This window comes from Pseudonaja textilis, chromosome 2 (assembly GCF_049901715.1).
Source record: "Pseudonaja textilis isolate UNSWEBS1 chromosome 2, rPseTex1.2, whole genome shotgun sequence".
Classification (NCBI taxonomy): Eukaryota; Metazoa; Chordata; class Lepidosauria; order Squamata; family Elapidae; genus Pseudonaja; species Pseudonaja textilis.
The window spans coordinates 170,411,727-170,433,788 of record NC_141991.1 but is presented as its reverse complement, the minus strand read 5'-3'; the positions used below and the strand labels follow the sequence as shown (position 1 = coordinate 170,433,788).

General features: G+C 40.3%; 1 protein-coding gene and 1 long non-coding RNA gene across 7 annotated transcripts; one reads left to right on the top strand and one right to left on the bottom strand.

Moving 5' to 3' along the window:
- Nucleotides 1-3,230: 3,230 nt before the first annotated feature.
- On the bottom strand, nt 3,231-10,558 carry LOC148127242 (uncharacterized). 6 transcript variants are annotated; one of them, XM_087926435.1, is made up of 6 exons: nt 10,495-10,558; nt 8,357-8,424; nt 6,655-6,875; nt 6,302-6,591; nt 5,699-6,265; nt 3,231-3,363 (listed from the first exon to the last, which is right to left on the bottom strand). In XM_087926435.1, the coding sequence occupies exons 2-5, from the start codon at nt 8,408-8,410 to the stop codon at nt 5,736-5,738; spliced, it is 1,095 nt and encodes a 364-aa protein (XP_087782561.1). In that variant the 5' UTR covers nt 8,411-8,424; nt 10,495-10,558; the 3' UTR covers nt 3,231-3,363; nt 5,699-5,735. The 6 variants fall into 6 exon arrangements, with proteins under 6 accessions (XP_087782561.1, XP_087782565.1, XP_087782562.1 ...); XM_087926436.1 differs by having other exon boundaries at nt 3,232-3,363; nt 5,699-6,049; nt 6,158-6,591; nt 10,495-10,557; XM_087926438.1 differs by having other exon boundaries at nt 3,232-3,363; nt 5,699-6,049; nt 6,230-6,591; nt 10,495-10,557.
- Nucleotides 10,559-17,660: 7,102 nt separating this feature from the next.
- On the top strand, nt 17,661-22,062 carry LOC148127241 (uncharacterized). The gene is made up of 5 exons (XR_015742118.1): nt 17,661-17,696; nt 18,780-18,867; nt 20,051-20,118; nt 20,912-21,092; nt 21,924-22,062. It is a non-coding gene; the product is annotated as an uncharacterized LOC148127241 (long non-coding RNA).

The window sequence follows — 22,062 nt, the reverse complement described above, 5'->3', positions numbered from 1 at the left end:
AGGATGTGTGGAGAGGTCCATGGTTCAGCAGGATGCAGAGGATGGGGTGGCCCCCTGAGGTTTCAAGAGGCTTGGAGTCTGCTACACTTTTATCCCAGGTTGGATCTGGGATCTGGGATCCAGTAAATATTCCCCCTCCCCTCTATCCCTTTGTTTCTGAGGTAGGTAATGAGGAGCAAAGTGGGCCTGTATGAAACTGCTTGCAGTCAAAGTGGGACTGTTGTAAAAATACCCCAATAAAGAGGAACACAGACGAAGGACAAACAATAATTCTGACTTTAAGATTCTGAGGTTTATGTCATTAGCAATTTGAAACATGAATAGCCAGCATAACACAACTTATAACAACCCATTGCAATGAGGTCCAGAGACAATAGCTAGGTCTAGCAAGGAATAGCTATGGCCAGTGGCCACAAACACATCCCGAGACATTCTTTTTATACTTTCTGCTTGCATTTCACAACTTACTTCCTTGTTCTTACTTACAGACATATGCCTGTGTACATCTCAAAGCCCTATCCATCGGCTACTTTCAGTTCCTTATTTCTCACTGTTTTCAGTATTCCTGGTCCAAAATAGCTTCTGAAACTAATTAGTTTCCAGATACGTATTAAAATATTGTGCTAGCACAGTAGATTACAAATATTTCATTGTTCTTAGGAAATCATTCTAGCTGACACTTTAATATAACATTTTATTTCAGGCCTGCTATCATTCTGAGGCCTATATTATTTTGGCAAATTCAAAGCCCAGTTCTCCTTTTCTTACATGCCACACCATAGTTTATTTTCTTGAGCTCTGAACCTGCCCAGACAGGAAGAAGTCGCTGCCCATAGAAGAGAGTTGCTTGGTAGGCTTTTCCCTTCTTCCTTGGAAAATCATTTATTGGGGAAGGGAGAATTATGAGCAGTCCTCCCTCTGCTGTGCAACAGAGCTCCACCTGGCACTGGACTGCAACAGGGTTGCCAGATCGCAGCTTGGCTCTGCGGCCAAACTCAAGTCAAAATACGGCCAAATTCAGCCAAATAATTTTCTCTCACGGCCAAATTTTCCGGCCAAATTTTTTTATGCAATATAACATGAGGATATATTGGTTTTTGTTTTTTTAACTGTTTTTAAATAATAAAATCATAAAAATTAGTCAACCAGGGGGCTCAGGATCGTGTGCAGCACTCACCCATCTCCTCCGGCAGCTCCTGCTCCCACGCTCTGCTTCATGCCTGCCTCTCCTCCTCCTCCTCGCTAGCTCGTTCTCTCTTGTTCACCAAGTGGTGCCCCTTGCATGAAGGGTGGGGTGGGGGGGGTCCTCGTGGGGTCCGTCCGAGGCACAGCTCCGGGCAGAGGGGAAAGGGAGCGAAAATGAGAGAGAGGCGTGTGAGCCGAAAGCTGGAGTGGGGTGGAATGAAGAGGCTCAGATCCCAATCCAGACCCCTCACGGGAGCCCCCAAAAGCAACCCTGCGCTTGTCCGGGGTGCTGGAGGGGCGCTGGGGCCATGGCTCGGTGGTGGTGGCAGTGGCAGCGGAGCTGTCAGTGGGGGGAGGAGGGTGTGTGATGAAAGGTACCAGGCGGAGGCGAAGGCAGTTGCCACCCGAAACAACCGGGAGAGGAGAAGAGAGCAAAAGATACGAGAGAGGGAGAAAAAGCCGCCGAGGTTCCAGTCAAAGGGCTTTCTTTTGCTTTTGCTGCTTTCCAAAGGTGGCGGGAGTGTGCAAGAATCAAGGAAAGGGGTGGACCGAGGGAAAAATTAAATTAAAAAATAAAAAATCGGAATAATTGCAATGGGGAGAAAGTGATGCAAAGGTTCCCGGTTTGCAAAACACACACACACACACACACACACACACACACACACACACACACAAAACCCTAAAGCTTGCAAAAATAAATAAAAGGGAGCTTGCAAATTTTAACAACGACAACAACAAAAGGAGCTTGCAAGAATAAAAAAAGGAGCTTTTTTGCTTTTGCATGGAGGGTCAGGCGCACTTAATTGGGCAGGAATCTCCCTCTCAGACGCCGCTCCGGGCGTGGTCTTCGGCCAAGGGGCAAGCAAGCCAAGGCACCAAAGCGCATGATTTATTTATTTTTATCATTATTATTATTTTTTGGAGGGGTATTTTAAGGATTCCCTTAGGTTTCCTTCACAAAGTGCAAATATAACGGGCGGTGAGGCAAGGCGCGCCGGGCCGGAAAGAGGCACTTCGTGGCAGAGCCGCTGAGGCGAGCTTTCTCCCCACCCTACGTTTCTTTCTCCCTCAGGCCGCCGACTGTCACTGTCACTGCTGAGTGTGGACTTCCCTCACCCGTAGGCTGCTGCGAGATTTCCCCCCACCCCTCCCAGGGACAATGGCAGACCCGCCACTTAGCCCCAAATTGGGACTGCTGGGGGCAGAACTGAAAACTGGTATTCGGCCCAAATTTCGATTTCATGGCCAAGCACCTTCCATACGGCCAAATTTCCAGCCAAATATATTTGGCCGGAGACATCATTTTTTTTCACAGCCAAGCAGACTTCTATACGGCCAGATTTCTTGAATTTGGCCAGAAAAATGGCTAGATGGCAACCCTGGACTGCAACAACACTGCTGATCCTGGGCAATGCAGCAGCTGAGCACACCTGCTCTGCAGGGCAAACTCTCCCCTCTGGGTCCAATGTGGCAGCATGGTAGTGGGCAGGCAGCAAGATGACAAGGCAGGATGGAGTCCATTGCCTTTCCTTTTCAGGGTGGCAGGGTGTTATGCAGCCTCTGGGATGGCATGACTGGTGGGAGGAGCAGCCTGGTTGCCTCTCACAGCAACTGCTGTGTCCCTTGTTTCCCGGGATGCAGACTTTTGAAAAAAACCCAGTGCTGGAGGCTTCTACCCACCCTTCCATCACTCTCTCTGCATGCCACATGCAACGAGAGGGCAGAGACCTACTCTTGGTTGCATGGCTAATTGTCCCACACAGTTAATTGGCCAGGGCTAATTCTCTCTCAACCAATCCTCTGGGACAACATGAAAGATGAGGAGTAGTGGCAAGGGAGGAGTGACGGAGGAGGATAGCCAGGACAAATAGACATGAAGGGTTGGTTGGAGTGGGAGAGCTGGGGTGAAGCAGGCATGGCTAGGTGACTGTGGCCAATTGTCCATTCTGCCCAGCTCCAAAGGCCTGTCTTTCGTCAATGTTTCCCATATCTTTGGTAAACAAACATGGTCACATGCACAAATATAAATAAAAATATAGAAGAAGAAATATAAGCTGGTCAAAATTTATTTAAAAGAATGCATTGCAGTCAGTCTAATTCAGGGTCATTCCCAGCTGTGCTAGAAACAAAAACAATGTCTTCTAGATGTCTTGCAAACTGCATCTCAAAAAAAATCTATGAAAAAGAAAAAGAAAGAAAGAAAAGAAAAGATTATTAGGAACTACTTCAGCATTTATGACTAGACTAAATGTACCTTACCTATTTCAAAAGTTAGATATTATCCCTTGAGTGACAAAGCATCGATTATGCTACAATTATGTTTTTTTTTTTAGCTCTTAGCAGCCTTTCTCAACTTACACTAACTCCCCATTCCCCATGGGTTCAACGTGCCTGGAAGCCATTGTAGTTAGATCCTCACTCAAAGGGTGGCTCCTTCTTTTTCTCCATTTCTCCTCTTTGATTCAGAACTTCAAGCAATTAAGGATCAGGGGAATAGTCCACTCTGCTCCAGGCCACAGGAACAATGATCAGGGGCCCTGTAGCATCTTCTCTATCCACCAGCAAGGGAGGATCAGGTTTGCCCCAATGCTAGATTCTGATTTGTCATTTTGTTCTGCCATTGTCCAATGGATGTCCCTGCTTGACATTTTCACTTCACTTTGTGAAGCTCCTTGACAGAAATCCCTTCCAGCTACTTGATTCATTGGATGAGGGGTGGGATGAGCCCAATGGGCACCATTACAAGGGATTCAACACTGTGATGTACTTTATTTCCACAAACCTTTCAAAAATCTTTTGCTTTGAGTGAGATATGAGTGATATAAAAGTGAGAACTGTCTCCCATAACTCAACGCAATCCCTCTTTTTCTCAAAATGAGCCTGGTTGTCTATGTGCAAGATTATATATCATTTAATAGGTAAACCTCTTTTGCCATGGGCCAAGAGAAGTGGGAATGTTGCCAGAAACGATGTTACCAGAGGAATGGAGGGAGCAGCTGTGTTATGCCTTTTATGTGAATGTTAATGTATCTATTTTTCATAGTATATTACTCAGAGTACAGTAAATAATACATGACTCAATACTATACAATATTAACAAGCAGTATATGATATATACTTGAAAAGCACGTGGTAGTCATGGCCAGGGGGGCCTTTGCGTAACTGTGGGTTGTGCACCAGTTATGTCCTTTTCTGGACCAACAATCCCTACTCACAGTCACTCATGCTCTAGTCACTTCCTGTCTTGATCATTGCAATGCGCTCTACATGGGCTGCCCTTGAAGAACATCCGGAAGCCCCAGTTGGTGCAAAATGCAGCAGCCTGCATGGTTTTATGCAGATTCCAGTGTGCACATGTTTCACCTCTCCTGTGGGAACTGCATTGGTTGCCGATTTGCTTCCGGGTGCAATTTAAGGTGCTGATTGTCACCGTTACAGCCCTTCATGGCTTGAGACCAGGTTATCTGAGGGAATGTCTCTTGCTGGTTACATCTACCTGACCCATTAGAGTGGAGAGGCAGGGAATACTGCGGGTCCCATCCCTGAGGGAGATACACCTGGTGGGACCCAGAACAAGGGCTTTCTCTGGGGTGGCTCCATCTCTCTGGAATATCATTCCCCCAGAGATTAGAATGCCCCCCCCTCACTAATACTCATCTGGAAGGCACTGAACACCTGGTTCTGCTAGCGGGCCTGGGAAACTCCGAGCAGGATGGAGCCCATCAAATGGCTCATGTGATCTGCTGTTGTCAGGGCAGAGTGGGTGGGAATTGGGGGTGATTTTTTATTTATTTTTTTCCAGATTTTGTTCAATTGTACTTTATTAATTTATTTGATTCTTTTTGTTAGTTTTTATTGTATTTTTTATTTTAAATATGGTTTTACATTCTGTAAGCCGCCTTGAGTTGCCATGAGCGAATAGGCAGCAATATAAATTCAATCAATCAATCAATCAATAAAATATTACTAAGGATTTAGGCATTCTTGTTATAAAGTAACAAGGACACCACAAACTTCACTTCAACATATTTGCTTTTTCATCACTAGTTGACTGGGGTTCACCATCTGACTAGAGTTCTGGAAATTATTACATTTTTTTTAAAGTTTCTACAACCTGAAAATGTTTGAGCACCTCTCTTACAGAAGAACCAAACTTGGCAAACATTGAAGAATTGTTTGCTGGTTCTTGTACAAGATAGCTTCATCCAAAGATTTTTATCTCTTGGTAAAGAGCATAACTTATATAGCCACCTATCTCTCACAGAGTGATCCTTGATGTCTCACAGCAAAGAAAACAAAAACACCCCCTCTCCAACATATACACTCCAATGTCCCAGAATCATTCAGGTTGTTAATTTCATGATTCCACACCATCCCAGGCCAATGCTTGAAGAAACAGCTTTCCTGTCCTTCAGAAAATCTAAAAGTATCGGCCATCTTGGAATGTAGCCTACAAGAATATTCCCTTCTGATATGAAATGTCTCAACAGGACTTACCAATCAACAAAACAGGTTTTGGCTCCACTTTACACGGGCCCCACAGGAGGTCACATGACTTGGGTGTGGTTCTCAGAATTCATGGGCCCCATGGGGCCTTCAGGATTCATGTCTTGGGGGTTGATATCAGGACTCTCAGGGCCCATGGGGCCTTCAGGACTCATGTCTTGGGGGTGCCTGTCAGGACTCATGGGCCATGGAAAACTTTCAGGATTTATGGGTTGTGGAGGGCTCTCATGAGAAATGGGATCAGGGTGATCCTCAGGACCTATAAGCCACACAGGACCCATAGGCCACTCAGGCCCTGGAGGTCTTTGAGGTCTGGGTGGTCCTGGAAACTGTGGAAACCCTGGGGGTTTGGGAGGTACTGGAAACCCTGGAAATGTTGGGGGACTGGGGGGTCCTAGAGGCCCTGGAAACCCTGGGGATTTGGGAGGTTCTAGAGGCCCTGGAAACCTTGGGGGTCTGGGAGGTCCTAGAGGCCCTGGAAACCCTGGGGGTCTGGGAGGTACTGGAAACCCTGGAAATCCTGGGGGACTGGGAGGTCCTAGAGGCCCTGGAAACCCTGGGGGTTTGGGAGGTACTGGAAACCCTGGAAATCCTGGGGGACTGGGAGGTCCTAGAGGCCCTGGAAACCCTGGGGGTCTGGGAGGTACTGGAAGCCCTGGAAATCCTGGGGGACTGGGAGGTCCTAGAGGCCCTGGAAACCCTGGGGGTTTGGGAGGTACTGGAAACCCTGGAAATCCTGGGGGACTGGGAGGTCCTAGAGGCCCTGGAAACCCTGGGGGTCTGGGAGGTCCTAGAGGCCCTGGAAACCCTGGGGGTCTGGGAGGTCCTAGAGGCCCTGGAAACCCTGGGGGTCTGGGAGGTCCTAGAGGCCCTGGAAACCCTGGAAACCCTGGGGGTCTGGGAACTCCTAGAGGCCCTGGAAACCTTGGGGGTCTGGGAGGTTCTGGAGGCCCTGGTAACCCTGGATGTCCTGGGGGTCCAGAAGGCCCAGCAGGAACATTACTTGATAACAGTAGTTCCATTAAAGTCATTATTAGAGGATAAACTGCTTCCTCTGGATAGCGAAATCCGAAATTTAAAGGTTGGTTTTGAGGTGGGTTGCCCAGAATTGGATAGCTTGGATGTGATGGATAAAATGGGAATGGGAATCGTTCGCTGCTTTCAATTTCTCTAGGGCGGGCCTGGAAGGGAAAGAAAAAAATGAGATTACAAGTTGCAGATATAATGATTATATAATATTTCAGTTGAGATGATAACTTTTTTTTTTTTTTATGGAATCATTCCATCACCAGTGCTATTTGCAGAACAGATTCCACAAGTCAAATCAAGCCAGCTATCAGCAAAGATTGCAGCCCATCACAAGATCCCCAAGCAAGCGTTCTGATTGCCTTTATCCATGTATCTGGAAGTCCACCAGAAAAATGTGCTCCCCAGTTTTAAGTTGGTTTCATAGGTGATGGGATTGTAGAAACTGACCTTCCCTAGCAGGTTGTTGCCTTTTAACAGGAAACACTTACTTTGAAACCTCTATGGTATGTCACTGTTTCTCAGCCTTGGCAACTGTAAGATTTGTGGACTTCACCTCCTAGAATTCCTTAGCAAGCCATGTCATACATCTTAAGGTATCAAGGTTGGGAAATACTGCTACATGCTAATGAGTAGGAGGATCTAGGATAACAGAGTTGGAAGGGACATTGGAGGTCTTCTACTCCAACTGCCTGCTTAGGTAGGAAACTACATCATTTCATCTGGTTGAAGTCTCTGCAAGCTATGAACTTCCTACATAGACTGAACATTTATTGTCTTTCCCTCTCTCTATCTCTCTGATTCATCTATCCCAGCCTCTATTTGCAGTGTGGAATAATAATGCTGACTTCCCTCACTGAACCTTCAGACAAGGTTCTTGTGATGACCCAGAGGGTAACACAAACATAACAAAATCCAAAATGTAAATAAATGTCCTTCAGTGCCTCCAACTTGGTCCCTCTGTTCAATAATTCTCAGTTGGAGATAAAATGTACTCAAAAATAGTCTTCAAAAGAAAACAATACAGTCCAAACTTAATGAGCAGATAGAGGTGAAATAAAAAACCAAACAAACTACAATGATGGAATTTCCACAACGGACCAGGATAAATAATTACCAAATTCAAGGAGATAACAAGGCACAATCTGTCGGAAGGACACCAACCAAGATCACTTCAGCCCAAAATAACACACGCTTTGCTTCTGGCAATGCTGTGTTGTAATTGTCTCTCTTATATAATATTCTCCCCAGCTGCAACCAATGAGGAGGAACATGGCCGCTTCCTCTCTCGTAAGCCAAGTTGTTGCCTTCTCCATTCCTCCCTGTGTGCCCTAGGATGCAGAGGGGATGGGCCTGGTTGTTCCTCTGACTGCTCAGCCAGCCTCTACCCTTCCCCAGCCTCTTCTACAACCTCCAGAGCCACACCTCCACTCCCTGTCGGCTGTTCCTCCTCTCCCTCAGAGTCCAACTCTACCAAGGGCATGACAGTTCTTGAGAAAATTAACATTCTGCCCAACCAATTTCATAAGCACCACATGGCCCTCTGACTCTCCAAAACGTTGCAGTTATTTTTTTTCAAGCAATAAATGACCCCTACATATTTCTGACATGCAATCACAATCTGTAATATGGATACCTCAAAAGGAACAATGATGGCCAAAAGATAGGCAAGAAGAATCACAATCTTCATTTTGTTGGATAAACCTATAAGAACAATTAATTATTGGTTATTAACTGAATAACTGAATGCCAAGTTAATTCATGCTGCTGAAGAAACAATTGCTGGTCTCCAAATGACTGTTTAGAATTCTCTTCTGCCATGAGATGGACATCTGGAATTTTGCTTCCCAAGCTCTCAATTGTATTTGAGAAAATGATATAATCATGTGTTGATTTCTAATGAATATCAATAATAAAAAAGACTTTAGTGTTCTCTGGAAAATATGCTAATTATTTTAAAGCAAATGTAAACATTGGCCCTTCCCATTGGCTGTATCAGAGTCTGAACTGAATATCCTAATATAAATTTAAGAGAAAGAGACACTAGAGACATTAATGATCTTGAACAATATGGATTCATTACACTTTTGAGATTGCACCCTTCCAAAGTTTTTGGGCAGAATCCTCTGAGTGACTGCATTCAGGGTATGGAGCCTCATGTTTCAGGGGTGGGATTCTACGTGGTCGCACTGGTTCTATAGAACCGGTTGTTACAATTCTGCACAGTTCAGAGAACTGGCAAATTGTGCCACTGGCTGGCCCCTCCCTTCCTCACCCAGTCACTCCTTACCTGGCACGTGCGCCATCTAATTTGCCTGCATTGTGCTTTCAGCTAATTTTTGGTAAGTTGCTGTTTTTCCTTCACCCCCGGCAATCAGCTGTTCTGACTATCAGCTGCGCCACGCAATTTAGATTAGGTAGAAAGCAGGAAATCATCAGATTTTTTGCTTTCTAGCTAATCTAAATCACTGTGGTACTGCTTTGCCTTCGCCCACGAGGCTTCCCTGAGACCCAGTCAGAGGTGGTATTCAGGGAGTTGGGGTAGGGGGAGAAGTGGCCTAAGAGCATAGCTGAACCTTCCTGCTTCATAAGAAAATAACTGAATTTCTAACAGAGAGAAGAGAAAGGGTGGCTCAGTAACTGACTCCTTAATACCCAAGCTTTACCTGAATATGACCATTGGAAATATAATAGAAAAAGTATTACTGTTTTATATAAATACTTTAATACTCCTCTTTATACATCATGGTAAAAAGAAGAGTTAAAATAAATAAATAAACAAATACTTCTCTCCTATGGCCCTAGGACAATATGTCTGACTTTCTGAACTTGGAATGCAAATGTGAAGAAATGTAACCTTCCCATACTTGAAACATTTGCTATCTAGAAGATGAGTCTGATTTTTAACTTGCTCTGACAAAGCAGGGGAAGAAAAGAAGGGAATAAAATAAGGAAGAGCAAAGAGCCCGCTCTTCTAAAAACATGGCTGACTATTTGATCCGTTTAAAATGAATAACTTGTTTCTTATACAAGTTGACCAAAATATTAAAAGAAGCAGCGCAATATAAAAAACTTGGCTGCAAAGTAGCTATAAGTCAATTGATTTCAGTGAAAGGGTAAAGCAAGTGTTGTTATTTCTTTTTTTTAAAAATAAACTTTATTTACAAGAATTAAAAACATACAAATTTAAAAATACAAAACCAATAGTGTATATATAACACATTCCTTTTTACATTTGATATCGAATTTGATACCTCCTGATAATCATTACTAATACTTCTCACATTTCCATTAACTATCAAATCTTAATCACTACGTAACTTGCAATACTCTACTAATCTTCTCGGCTTATAACTATTTATTAATTAATAATAAATTCATAATTTTTGAATAGTAAATAAAAAGATATTGTGAATATAAAATGATAGTAATAATAATGTAGAAGAAAAGAATATTTAACACCTTTGTTATTCTTGTATATTTCATAAAGACAGTTGCATATAATTTGTTTCTAGGGTTCATTTACATGTTTTCCCTTTATGGTCTACCCAATTGTCCCATTTGTCCCATATCCTATAATAATCTGTGTCCTCCTTCCCATTGATTTTGAGTGTGAGCCTCAAGTATTGCTATTTCTATATCCCTCACTCACTTCAAAGTATCTCAAAGTGATCAAAGTTCACAAGACGATATTTATGCAGCTCTTCAAGATCAGTAATTCTGTCTGCCAAATAATAACTGTAGAAGCATTAAAATAAATATATTCTGATTTACCTTTTTCTTTGCAGTGCAGTTTTGGTTCTGCCCTCTCTGAGAGATGATCTGAGATGAAGAGGCAATGCTTATATATTCTCTGAAACTTCCTGGGATTTGGTAGATCATCTAACCACATATCTCTTGTGGTTAGAAGACTTTTGCTCTGATCTCTTCCAAATATGCATGTAATAATCTTCAAAGTTGCTCTGTTTTGAAATCTTTTGCAGTTTCCAGAAGATGGTCTTGTTGTTGCAAAGTTGGGCAAGAAACTTTAGAAATTAGGAGTTGATGATAGTGATTCAACAACAGACCAAGTTGAGTTACCTTCAACTCAAACTCTATTCATATTGACTCCATGGATACATATTCTTTTCTAATATTGACATGGAAATGCTTTGCCATCTCTTGTGGAATTTTTTTTTCTCAATTTAGTCTCCAACACTAGAATTTCTTTAGACTCTCCAGTCTAATATGTTCCAGAATTTCATTTTATTTTACTTATTATTAAATTTCTACATCACACATATCACCTACAGTACATTACTCACGATTTTACTTTGTGGTGAAAGCATTGTAGGCCATTTGGTTCTGTAAATCCTTCCTTCTTCAGTTAAGTTTGGCATTGTTTCTTAGAATCTTCTGATAGTGGTTTATAACATGTGTCTTTAATTAAGAGTCTGGTTAAGTAGAAATTTTAGGTGATTCGTTCAAAGTTATATTGTTTCAAAAAATTGTAAGGAAGTTTTGGATTTAAACACACTTTAGACTTTTTGTGTAACTGTTTTTACATTCTTAATTGGTTTGTGTCCCCTCCATGTGAATACCCTTTCGCCACAGGGTGAGAGACTTGTGAGTTCTGTTAAGGTAGAAAGCCATGCTGGAGGTATACCACCAGAAAGTATACCAGTAGGTTTCCCAAGCCAGACAGGTCTCAGCTGAGGAGCCAGACTACATATATATACAACCCATTAACCATGATGAGACAACAAAAAAGGATTGGTCATCACTGGGATGGCCACAGTTGCTGTTCCTGGCAGCTATCAAAAAGTGAGCTTCAAGTGACCTACTCCACAAAATACTCACCAAGTAAATTCTATGGAAAGGGTTTCAAACATGTCATACATCGTCTCCAATGATAGGACAAGAGGAATCCCAGTTGCTGAAGCAGCCAGTGGCGTAAGCAAACGTCTGCGTTCTACTGAGATAGCAGTGAAGCTCAAAGATATGTTCAATAGCCACATGGAATGGTACTGACACCAAGGAGAACAATTTTTGATCTGATCATCTCTTGTTTGACAATTTCTAATTTATCCAGACTCATTCCTCTGACATTCCATGTGGCTATTCAACATATCTCTGAGCTTCACTGCTCAGACAAGGGCTTTTTCTGAGCATTCACTGTCTGTTATTCAGAACATGATACGAGGAAAACAAATAAAGTGGCATTTACTGTAAGCAGGTAAACCAAAACATGATGCCAAAGACCATGATGGCTGGACCCCATCCAAGCTGACACCAGCCAGAGCACAAAAAAACTCAAAGAAGCAGTGCAAGATAGTAAGAATGGAGAGACCTGGCCCATAGGCTCTCCAAGAGTCATACCTGACTGAAGAGATAACATTATCGTCATCCCCAAACAACAATCCCAATAAAGGATTACTTTTTTTTTTACAGAGCAATGAAAATGTGGAATATAAAGGTTATACATAAACTATTCTGTTTATTCCTCAAAAGTCGCATTTCCCTTTATAAGAAAAACAGCAAAACGTATACAGATCTTGTACAATGTTATAAACAACAATCAGAGATAGAAAACAGGTTTCACTGGTAATAAATACCTAGTTATGGATACACCCCTCTTTCCATAATACTTTTAGAAAATCTGAATAACAACTGTGATTTCACTGCCCCATTCTAGTCTTTATTATCTGTCTATTCTTTATTATTACTTTGTTCCACTGTTGTGCCCCATTTTGATAAGCCTAAATCTTCAAGACTGGCTCACACAAAGAGGCTTATTTAGTTAAAGTCCTGAAGCTGTGATCCACCAGGTAAGTCACAAATCTTGAGGATCAAGGAACTAAAGCTTTAATTCCTCATTAAGCTGAGCAAGTGGTTTGGCTTATCTTGAAAATGAGTTAATGCCACATATTAGAGGTTTATTGAATAGTCATAAGACCTTATCAGTAGCGTAACATAAATATAAGACAAAATACAGATAAATACAGATAAGTTAGATATATAAGAATACAGTAATGAAAACATATGTGGAAAACCAGGGAGTCAAAAATCGGATAATAGCTCACCCTTGCAGGATACACCAATTTGTTCAATATATTGGGTTCTTAGGACCACTGCCTTGATTATAAACTTAGCAGTCCTACGGACGATGTGTACATTAGAGGCCTGGAGGAAATATAACAATCTGTGGTTTGATTCCCAGTGGGCTGTTCTTTCCAGTAGAAATGATAAATATTTAAGCCTAATGGGGGCATATATTTGGCAGTTGAACAAGATGTGGGAAATATCTTCAATGGCAGATGAACCACATAAGCAGGTTCTCTTGTGGTATGATACATGGTGAAAGCGCCCACATCTGGACATGGAATCCAGTAACTCAAATCTGGCTCTGGTATAGGCTCTTCTCTGTAATTGTGGCATACCCATTGAAAGGTATTTTTCAGTTTGGAAGATGTCTTTATTCTTAGCCAACCATCTTATAGATCTCTTTTTTGCTAATAATTCCATGTCAGTCTGGGCACTAATGTCCAAGACTCTCTGTTTAAAAATTTCCCTTGCGTGGGAATCCCTTGTCAATAAAAATTGGGTAGAAAACCCATGTCTTAAGATGGCTCTGTGGAGTTGACTGGCCCAGGAGTTAAACTGGAACTTATTTAACTGTTCAGTTAGGCATAGTTTGGGAAGTCTATCCAAATCCATTGATTGTATCTTTAGCCAGTATGTAAATGTTTTAATTATTAAGTGGCTATGTAAGGAGTGGATACCCAATTCCGCTCTGACTGCTGAAGCAGAAGTGTTCTTATCAGTCCCCAATAAGTGTCTTAAAAAGCGGGTCTGTGTTTGTTCAAGTGGGGAGGCTTTATTTAAACTCCACAGTTCTGCACCATATGTCAGCATTGGAACTATTTTTGCCCTAAATACTTTCAACATAGGGGTGAAAGTGCCTGGGTAATTGTGGTTAAAATATTTATATAATCTTTTGGTGCTTATCTCAACTCTTAATGCACTACTTTTAAAGTGGTTAAACCAAGATCCTGCATTAGTAAAGACCACTCCTAAGTAGGTGTAAGAATTTACTTGTTCGATTGACTCCCCATTAATCTGCCAATTATATTTCCTACTTTTTGTGCTGAAAACCAACACTTTGGATTTGCTTTTATTAATATTTAAGAAATTCAAAGTACAATAGGTATTCAGCTTATGCAGCAGTCTCCTCAGGCCTATTTGTGAATGAGCCATTAATACCATGTCATCAGCATATAAAAGGGTATTAATAAATTTATCAAGAATCTTTGGCATATGCAAATCTACTGCATGCAGGAATCCTGGTAAATCATTGACATCGAGATTGAAAAGCATTGGGGCTCAAATGCAGCCCTGTCTTACACCAGTATTGACCATATATTAGAGTTTGAGCTTGTCTTGGATTTTTTCTTCAGAGTACCTGGCTGTTTTTCTGGATTGTTTAGTATTTTTATGATTATACATTCCCCCTTTTTATTTGTCTGAGGAAGAATCTGGCTTCTGACTTCATCCACTTCTTCAGTGGAAACCACAGTTGGCCAAGATTTTTGACATTGTATGATGTCCCCAATGTTCTCATTACATGAGTTCTGCTTCAGAATTCAACTTCCGTTGCATGTATGACCTACTTTTCCTCAACCAACTCTAGCTCACTTACATGGGGGTTTCTCCTCATTTTTTCTTACAACACTCTGAGGGAAACTGATCTGACAGTAATTGGCTCTTATTCAGTCTGTAAACTCTGAAGACAAGTGGGGAATTGAGTTTTTCGAGCCCTAGTCTAGCATCTCAATCTTCAATTTAATCTCATCACTAAAATGCTCCTGGCCTTGATATACTTATGAGTGGCTGCAGTAGTAAATTCTGAAATGGACAAAAAGTTGAATTCATTGATCTTCAGAATCCCTTCCAAACTATAATTCTATGATTGAACCTCAATTTCCTCCCCTTCCATGTTGTGTTTATTTATTATCTCTAATGTGACTCTCGCTTAAGAGGGGAGTGTATGAACAACAGTGCAATGAAATGTTGCAAAGGAGATCATCCCCTTTCTTAGATATTGCTTTTGGGTGGAGAAGTGATGTCATATATACTCTGTACTTGATACAATTGTCTCAGAAGTTTTGTTTGTCCATCACCTGTGGAGAATTGGGGAGATTATACTGCTTAATCCAGTATTTGGTCTTCCTTTTCCTATTTGCTAAGAGAATGGGGCCTTGTTGAATTAAGATAATAGAACGGTGGGAAACAAAAGAATTTCCACACCTGTGCTTTTAGGGCTTAGAACTAGACTTTGCTAAACCCTGAATACTAAGAGATTGTGGGCTGTTTCAGATTTACATCTCAGTGAAGCTCAGAAGAATCCCTGCAAAATGAAGCAGATTGAACCAGGAAGGTTTTACAAGGGATGTGTTGCTTCATAGCGTAGCAGAAAGCAAGGGTGCAAAAAAGATGTATACTTTTCTTTGTAAGATACTTAATCACAGGAATAATTGAATGTCTCTCAGATCTCTTCATAATCAAGTGAACATTCTCAAACTAGCAGAAAACTATACTGGTGCCCTTTGCACTGGGAATCCTTACCTCCCTTAGGCTCAGTACCAGCCGAGGATGATGTCCTTATGTGGACATCAAGGCAAGGGACTAGTAGTTTTTGTGATCTTTTTAAAAATAAAAATTGGATCTTGCAAATGCCTTTGATAGCACTCATGGCAAAGCTGCCATTGTTTTTTGTCTGCTTGATGTGAAAAATTTGCTTGAATTCTGATACAGCTAAGGAGTCATTTACATTCTCTCATGCATTGGTTGGAGATAAAATGAAGATTAAGAACATAACATAAAATTAAAGTTTCTTGGGCCTATTCCTGCCATGGTGAGCAGAATGCCTTAGCAGTACTCTATCCTTTCCCTTTTGAAAAGAAAAATAGGAATGCAAAAATCAGAGAAGAATGGAATAGATCAGAATGAGCATTTTCAAAGTAAAATTGATGTCATAAACCATGGGGTGGTTTAAAGATAAATGAGAAAGCTATTTAGAAATTATAACTATTTCAATATTATGAAAATCACATTAGCGCTGAGATTTTTGCAATCCCCTTAAAGCCTCAGAGAAAAGTAGACTTGCTTGGACTGTATTTCATTCAGTTACAGGATGGGACACTCTTCTCCCAGATGGTCAGATCAATAAAACTCATGTCAATTCAGACTACACCATATTGTTTTGGTTAAAAGAGAACATAGATTTCATTTCCCTTTCTGCAACATTCCCAAGCACCACCAAACTTGTAACTTCCTGGCTCAATCTGTTTTATTTTGCAGGGATTTTTCTTTGCCACAATGAGCTGCAAATCTGAAATAGCCCATGATCACTTAATATTCAGGGTTTAGCAAAATCCAGCCCTAAAAACTCAAGTGTAAAAATCTTTCTGGCTTCCCACAATGTTATTACCTTAATTCAAGAAGGCTCCGTTCTCTTAGCAAATAGAAAAAGGAGGAGGAGCAATAAGAGCAAACACTACATTAAGGAGTATAACCTTCCTAATTCTCCACCAGTGATGGACAAACACAACTTCTGAGATAATTGCATCAAGTACAGAGTACGTATGATGTCACTTCTTCACCTAAAAGGAATATCTAAGAAAGGTGATGATCTTCTCTGCAACATTTCATTGCCCTGTTGAACATACAGTTTTCTTTCTCTTTAATAATATCAAAGAACAACATGGATATGGAAGAACATTTTGACATTCAATCATAGAATTATAGATTGGAATGGATCCTGGAGTTCAGCTAATTCAGCCTTTCTCCCTATTTACTATAACAGAATGAGCATCGTAGGTCAGATCTGCATGCTTTATGGGCCCCCAAATCTCATTCAACCCTTGACTGTCCCTGTCCCACCTCCATGGCATCATTTAGAAATTAGAAATCAAATTTAAATAACCGCATCACAGGAGGCAGGAGAAGAAGGAGAGCTGGGTCCATGTAGTTGATTGGCAGGTGAGAAAGGGCAAGGTGAACGAATGTTTATCTGTGCCTGCACCTCACCCCTTTTATCAACCCTCACCTGGAGCAATCTGAGGAATTGAGGAGATGGACATCAAAATAGGTTACATTGATTTTTCCCTCCACAACGGTCCCAGTGTGACTCCTTGGGAAAGGCTGTTCCACGGAAGGGGAAAGTGCTTAATTAATTAGCCACCCCTGCGATAAATCAAGGACATGAGAATTCTGGTAATAAGATTTAATTGAGGAATGATATACTGGTCTAGATTTCAAGAGATTAAAATCTCCTCTTGACTACAGAGCTTGAAGCCTGGAATTTGGGCCAATCCCTCTCAGCTCAATTTCCTTCACAATGTTGTAGTGAGACAAAATGAGGGGAGAAACTCTTGTGAGTGAAGTAAAGTTGTCCGAATAGAAGCAGGTCACACATGCAACAAAAATGAATTCCAAAGCATGGAATTGAAAACTGGGTAGAAATTATGCAAAACCTGGGAGAAAATATGTTTAAAATCTTGGTCAATTGTACATTCTGTTGAAGATGCTGAAACTTAGATGATGATGATGATGATGATGATGATGATGATGATGCATCTGACTCAAAAGCCATATTCTTTCTAGGACAAGGCCAGTGAATAAGAGGGTTTTAGAAAAACAACATGATCACCTAAAGAAATAAGCCAAACCAAGCACACGTCCAATATGAAGCATTCACTCCTTTTTTTGATATAAGCCAAACAACTGCTTGGCTTAATGAGGAATCAAATTTTTAATTCCTCAAGATTTGTGGCTTACCTGGTGGATCACACCACCAGAACCTTAACTGAATAGGCCTTTGTTTGTGAATCAGATCTGACGATTTAGGCTTATTAAAATATAGAAACACTGTGGATAAACTGATAATAAAGAACATGAGAAGATAATGAAGACTGGAATAATCTATAACTGGCTAGGTATGTATTCCCCCCTCACCCGCCAGTCAAACTGACTTTCTATTTCTCCTTGTTGTATCTAACATTGTACAAGGTCTGTATATCTATCTATCTATCTATCTATCTATCTATCTATCTATCTATCTCTATCTATCTATCTATCTATCTATCTATCTATCTATCTATCATCTGTCTGTCTATTTATCTATCTTCTTGCTATTTTTTTTTCTACAGGGAAATTGGAAAGTTGAATTTATGAGAAATAAACAGATTGATTGATTTATAATTGATTTGTATTCCACATTTTCATTGCTCTTAAAAATTTGCAGTTGCATATTGCAGTTGTTCTCTGAGGATACAAAAAAAGAGACTGAAAATGATTTCAGTAACAAGTCTAAAAATACGATTAAAAACAAAAGTTCCCTGAAGTTCTATGATGACAGGATAACAACATGACTTACAGTAGATTGAATCAGAGAGCATTTCTAATTAACCAGAATCGTAATTAAAGATACATGACAGAAACTGGTGTCAGAAACTTCTAAGAAATAAACACCATCCATAACTGAACAGGGAAGTATTTCTACAATCAAATTGTTTGTATCTTTTCACGTAGCAAACTAAAATTGTGGGTTAGTTAGGTGAGATATGTGGTGTAGAACTTTAATAATAAAATAAAATTATGGTAGATATTGGCCAGGAGAGTCTAAAGAAATTCTAGGGTTGTAGACTAAATTAGGAAATTAAGAAAAAAAATTCCAGAACAAAGAAATGGCAAAGCATTTTCAAAGCATTTTTTCAGAAAAGAACATGGACCCATGGATTCATTATGAATCCAGCTTGACTTGTATTTTACTTTACTTTACTTGTATTTACTTGTATTCGAAGAAACTCTTTGGGTCAGTTACTGGACCACTACCATCAAATCTTGAGGGGAAATTTTAAAGTAACATGCTCAACTTTGTCACAAAACCATCTTCTGGAAGCCACAAAAAATTTCAAAATGGAGTTTTAAAAAGATTATTGCATGTGTATTTGGGATTGATTAGGGCAAAACTCTTCAGCCCCAGAATATATTTGGTTATATGTTCTTCCTAATCCCAGGAACTTCAGAGAGTATATAATCACTGCCTCTACACCTCAGAACATCACTCAGAGAGAGTGGAACAAGAACAGCATTGCAACGAAAAAGGTAAGTCAGAATATATTTGTTTTAATGCTTCCTCAGCTATTATTTGGCAAACAGATAAGAAGAACTGCATAAATATTTAATGGTGAATTTAGATAGCTTTGAGATGATTTGAGTCAGTGGGAAATATAGAAGTAGCAACACAAGCTTGATTTTTTTTTTACTGAAATCAATTTAATCATGGCTACATTCTTTATATTGTACTGCTTCTTATAATATTTTGGTCAGCTCTTATAAGAAGTACATTATTTGTTTTAAAAGGATCAAAGAATCAGCAATGCTTTTAGCAGAGTAGGGCCTTTGTCTTCCCCTATTTTATTTCCCTCTTTTCCTCCCCTGCTTTGTCAGAGCAAGTGAAATAAAATTCATCTTTTCCTGAAGCAAACATTTCATGTATTAGAAAGATACATTCCTTCACATCTAAATTCCAAATTCAGGATGGATCCATTGCCCTAGGAAATACCTATACTTATTTCTATTAACAGTTTATTTTCAATGCTCACATTCAGGTAAAACTTGGGGGTACAGGAATCAAAGAATTACCCACGAGCCTCCCATGGTCTTTTCTATCTGTTAGAAATTCAGTTGGTTTTTATGAAGCAAGGGAGTTTATAACCCAAATGCAACCACTCAGAGGGTTCTCCCCAAGAGCTTTGGAAGGGTGTAGTGTCAAAATTGTAATGGATCTGCTTTGTTCGAGATCATTTATGTCCCCAGTGTCTCTTTCCCCTAATTATAAATGAGAGTATTCAGTTCAGACTCTGATATAGCCAATGGAAAGGACTGGTGTTTAGATTTGCTTTTAAAACAATTAACACATTTTCCAGAGAATGCCGAAAGGGTTTTTTTTTAAAAAAAATTATTGATATTCATTAGAAATCAACACGATTGTATCACTTTCTTAAACACAAATGCATAGCATTTGCAGGTATAATTAGAGCCATAACATCTGGGAAGCAAAACGCCAGGTATTCACCTCATGGTAGGAGAGAGTTCTAATACTTGGTGGTACAGGAATCAAAGAATTACACACGAGCCTCCCATGGTCTTTCCTATCTGTTAGAAATTCAGTTGGTTTTGGTTTCAGTTTGAATTTGGAGACCAATGCAATTTTCTTGAGTGCCATGAATTAACTTGGCAATCTGTTAATTATTTGTTAATAACTAATAACTAATTGTTCTTACAGATTTATCCAACAAAATGAAGTTTGCGATTGTTCTTGCCTGCCTTTTGGCCATTGTTCTTCCTCTTGAGGTACATATTCAAGATTGTGATTGCATAATAGATATATCTAGGATTTATTTAATGCTTGAAAAAAAAACTGCAATGGGGGGGGCATTTGGTGTTTATGGAATGAATTGGGCAGAACAGTCATTTTCTCAAGATTCTTGTCTAAAGGTTTGGTGAGGGAAGTCAGCATTATTATTCCACACTGCAAAAGAAGGCTGGGATGAAGCAATCAGAGAGACAAAGGGAGAGAGAAGGAATGTTGAGTTCATATAGTAAGTTCCTTCATTGCAGAGAGTTGAACTAAATTCTCCTTCTCATTAGCATGGAGCAGTGTTTCTCAACTTGGCAACTGCAAGACATGTGGCAATGGCTGGCTAGGAAGTTCTGGGAGTTGAAGTCCACGCATCTTCAACCAATGCTGAAAAACACTGGTCTACTGTAGGGGTTTCAAAGTATTTCTTGTTGATAAAATTTCCAACGGTGGATCTGTGGATGATGTCCTTAACAGCCTACTGGGAAGACCAGTTTTTACAATCACATCACCTTCCAAACCAACTGAAAACTGGGATCCAGACTTTTTATATGATCTTCTGGATACCAACCAAAATGCTTGGTGCTCTTGTGATGAGCTGCAATCTTTGCTGATGGCTGATGGCTTGATTTAGCTTGGGGAATTAGTTCCATAAATAGCACATCTGATAGACTGATTTGGTCAAGAACAATTATCACAATAAATGAAATATTTTAAAATAATTCTAACGTTAAATATATTTTCCCATTCTAACCTGTCTTCCTCATTCACCTCTTCCTCTTCCAGGCCAGTAGTGAAAGTAGAAGTAATGAAAGAGGGAGATTCTCATTTCCTCCACCATATCCAGTATATCCACCATATCCACCATATCAAAGTTCATATTTTTTAACCGACGATATAATAGAAGCTTTAATAAAAGCTCTACTCCATGGAGACCCTCTGGTGGCTAAATAAAACCTGTTGACTGGTATGTCTTCTTGAGATATTTCACATCAGAAGGGACTAGTAAGCTACTCTGACTACCATTTCATGATGAATGATCTTTTAAATCTTCTAGAAGAAAACTTGGTTAGTTCCTCAGGTATTTGGCTAGGATGGGATGGAGTCAAGGAATTGGCATTATGAGTGATTCTAGGACCTTGGTGTCTGTGTGTAGGGTGCTGGTGGTGATTGTGGTGTTTTTACTGGTTGCTATGGGCCATCTAGGATCACTCTGTGAAAGATAAATGATTACATCAGTTCTGCTCCCTACCAAAAGAATTAAAGCTTTGGATAGCAATAGTAATAGCACTTACATTGCTTTATAGTCCTTTCTAAGCAATTTACAGAGTCAGTATATTGCCCCCAACAATCTGGGTCCCCATTTTACCCACCTCAGAAGGATGGAAGGCTACATCAACCTTGAGCCTGGTGAGATCTGAACTGCCAAATTGCAGGCAGCTGGCAGGCAACAGAAGTAGCCTGCAGTACTGCACTCTAACCACTGTGCCACCATGTCTCATGGATGGATAAAGCCATCTCGCCCAAGGAGCACCAAAGATCTGTTTAGAGAAGCCAGCTGGGCTCTTCTATAGATGTGGGGACTTAAAATTACAGAAACCAACTGAAAAATAAAAGCCTTACTAATTCCCAGAAACCCCAGTCTAAAGGTGAAGGTCTAGTTTACAACCAAAGGGAATAAGTTATTCTGGAGCTGTGATAACTAACTTATGAAGACAGTAAGCAGCACTTAGTCTATTCATAAAGGAAAGAGTTCTGAAATAATACATAACAAACTTGGTGTTTTTTTCTGTTGTAGGTCTTGCTGAGATGATCTTTACAAGATATCTAGGAGATAGCCTTTTGCTTCTTGCTCAGTCCAATGAATGACCCTGATTTAGACTGATTTTTTTAAAAGCTTTGCAATGCTTTCCTTTGAATAAACTTGAGCAGCATTA

Excerpts from the sequence above, each read along its gene's own strand:
- LOC148127242 (XM_087926434.1), bottom strand. The coding sequence starts at position 8,410 with ATGAAGATTGTGATTCTTCTTGCCTATCTTTTGGCCATCATTGTTCCT. Across the intron at positions 6,876-8,356 it reads CCATCATTGTTCCTTTTGAG|GCCCGCCCTAGAGAAATTGA; the intron begins GTATCCATATTA and ends TTTCCCTTCCAG. Across the intron at positions 6,592-6,654 it reads GGACCCCCAGGACATCCAGG|ACCCCCAGGGTTTCCAGGGT; the intron begins GTTACCAGGGCC and ends AGGAGTTCCCAG.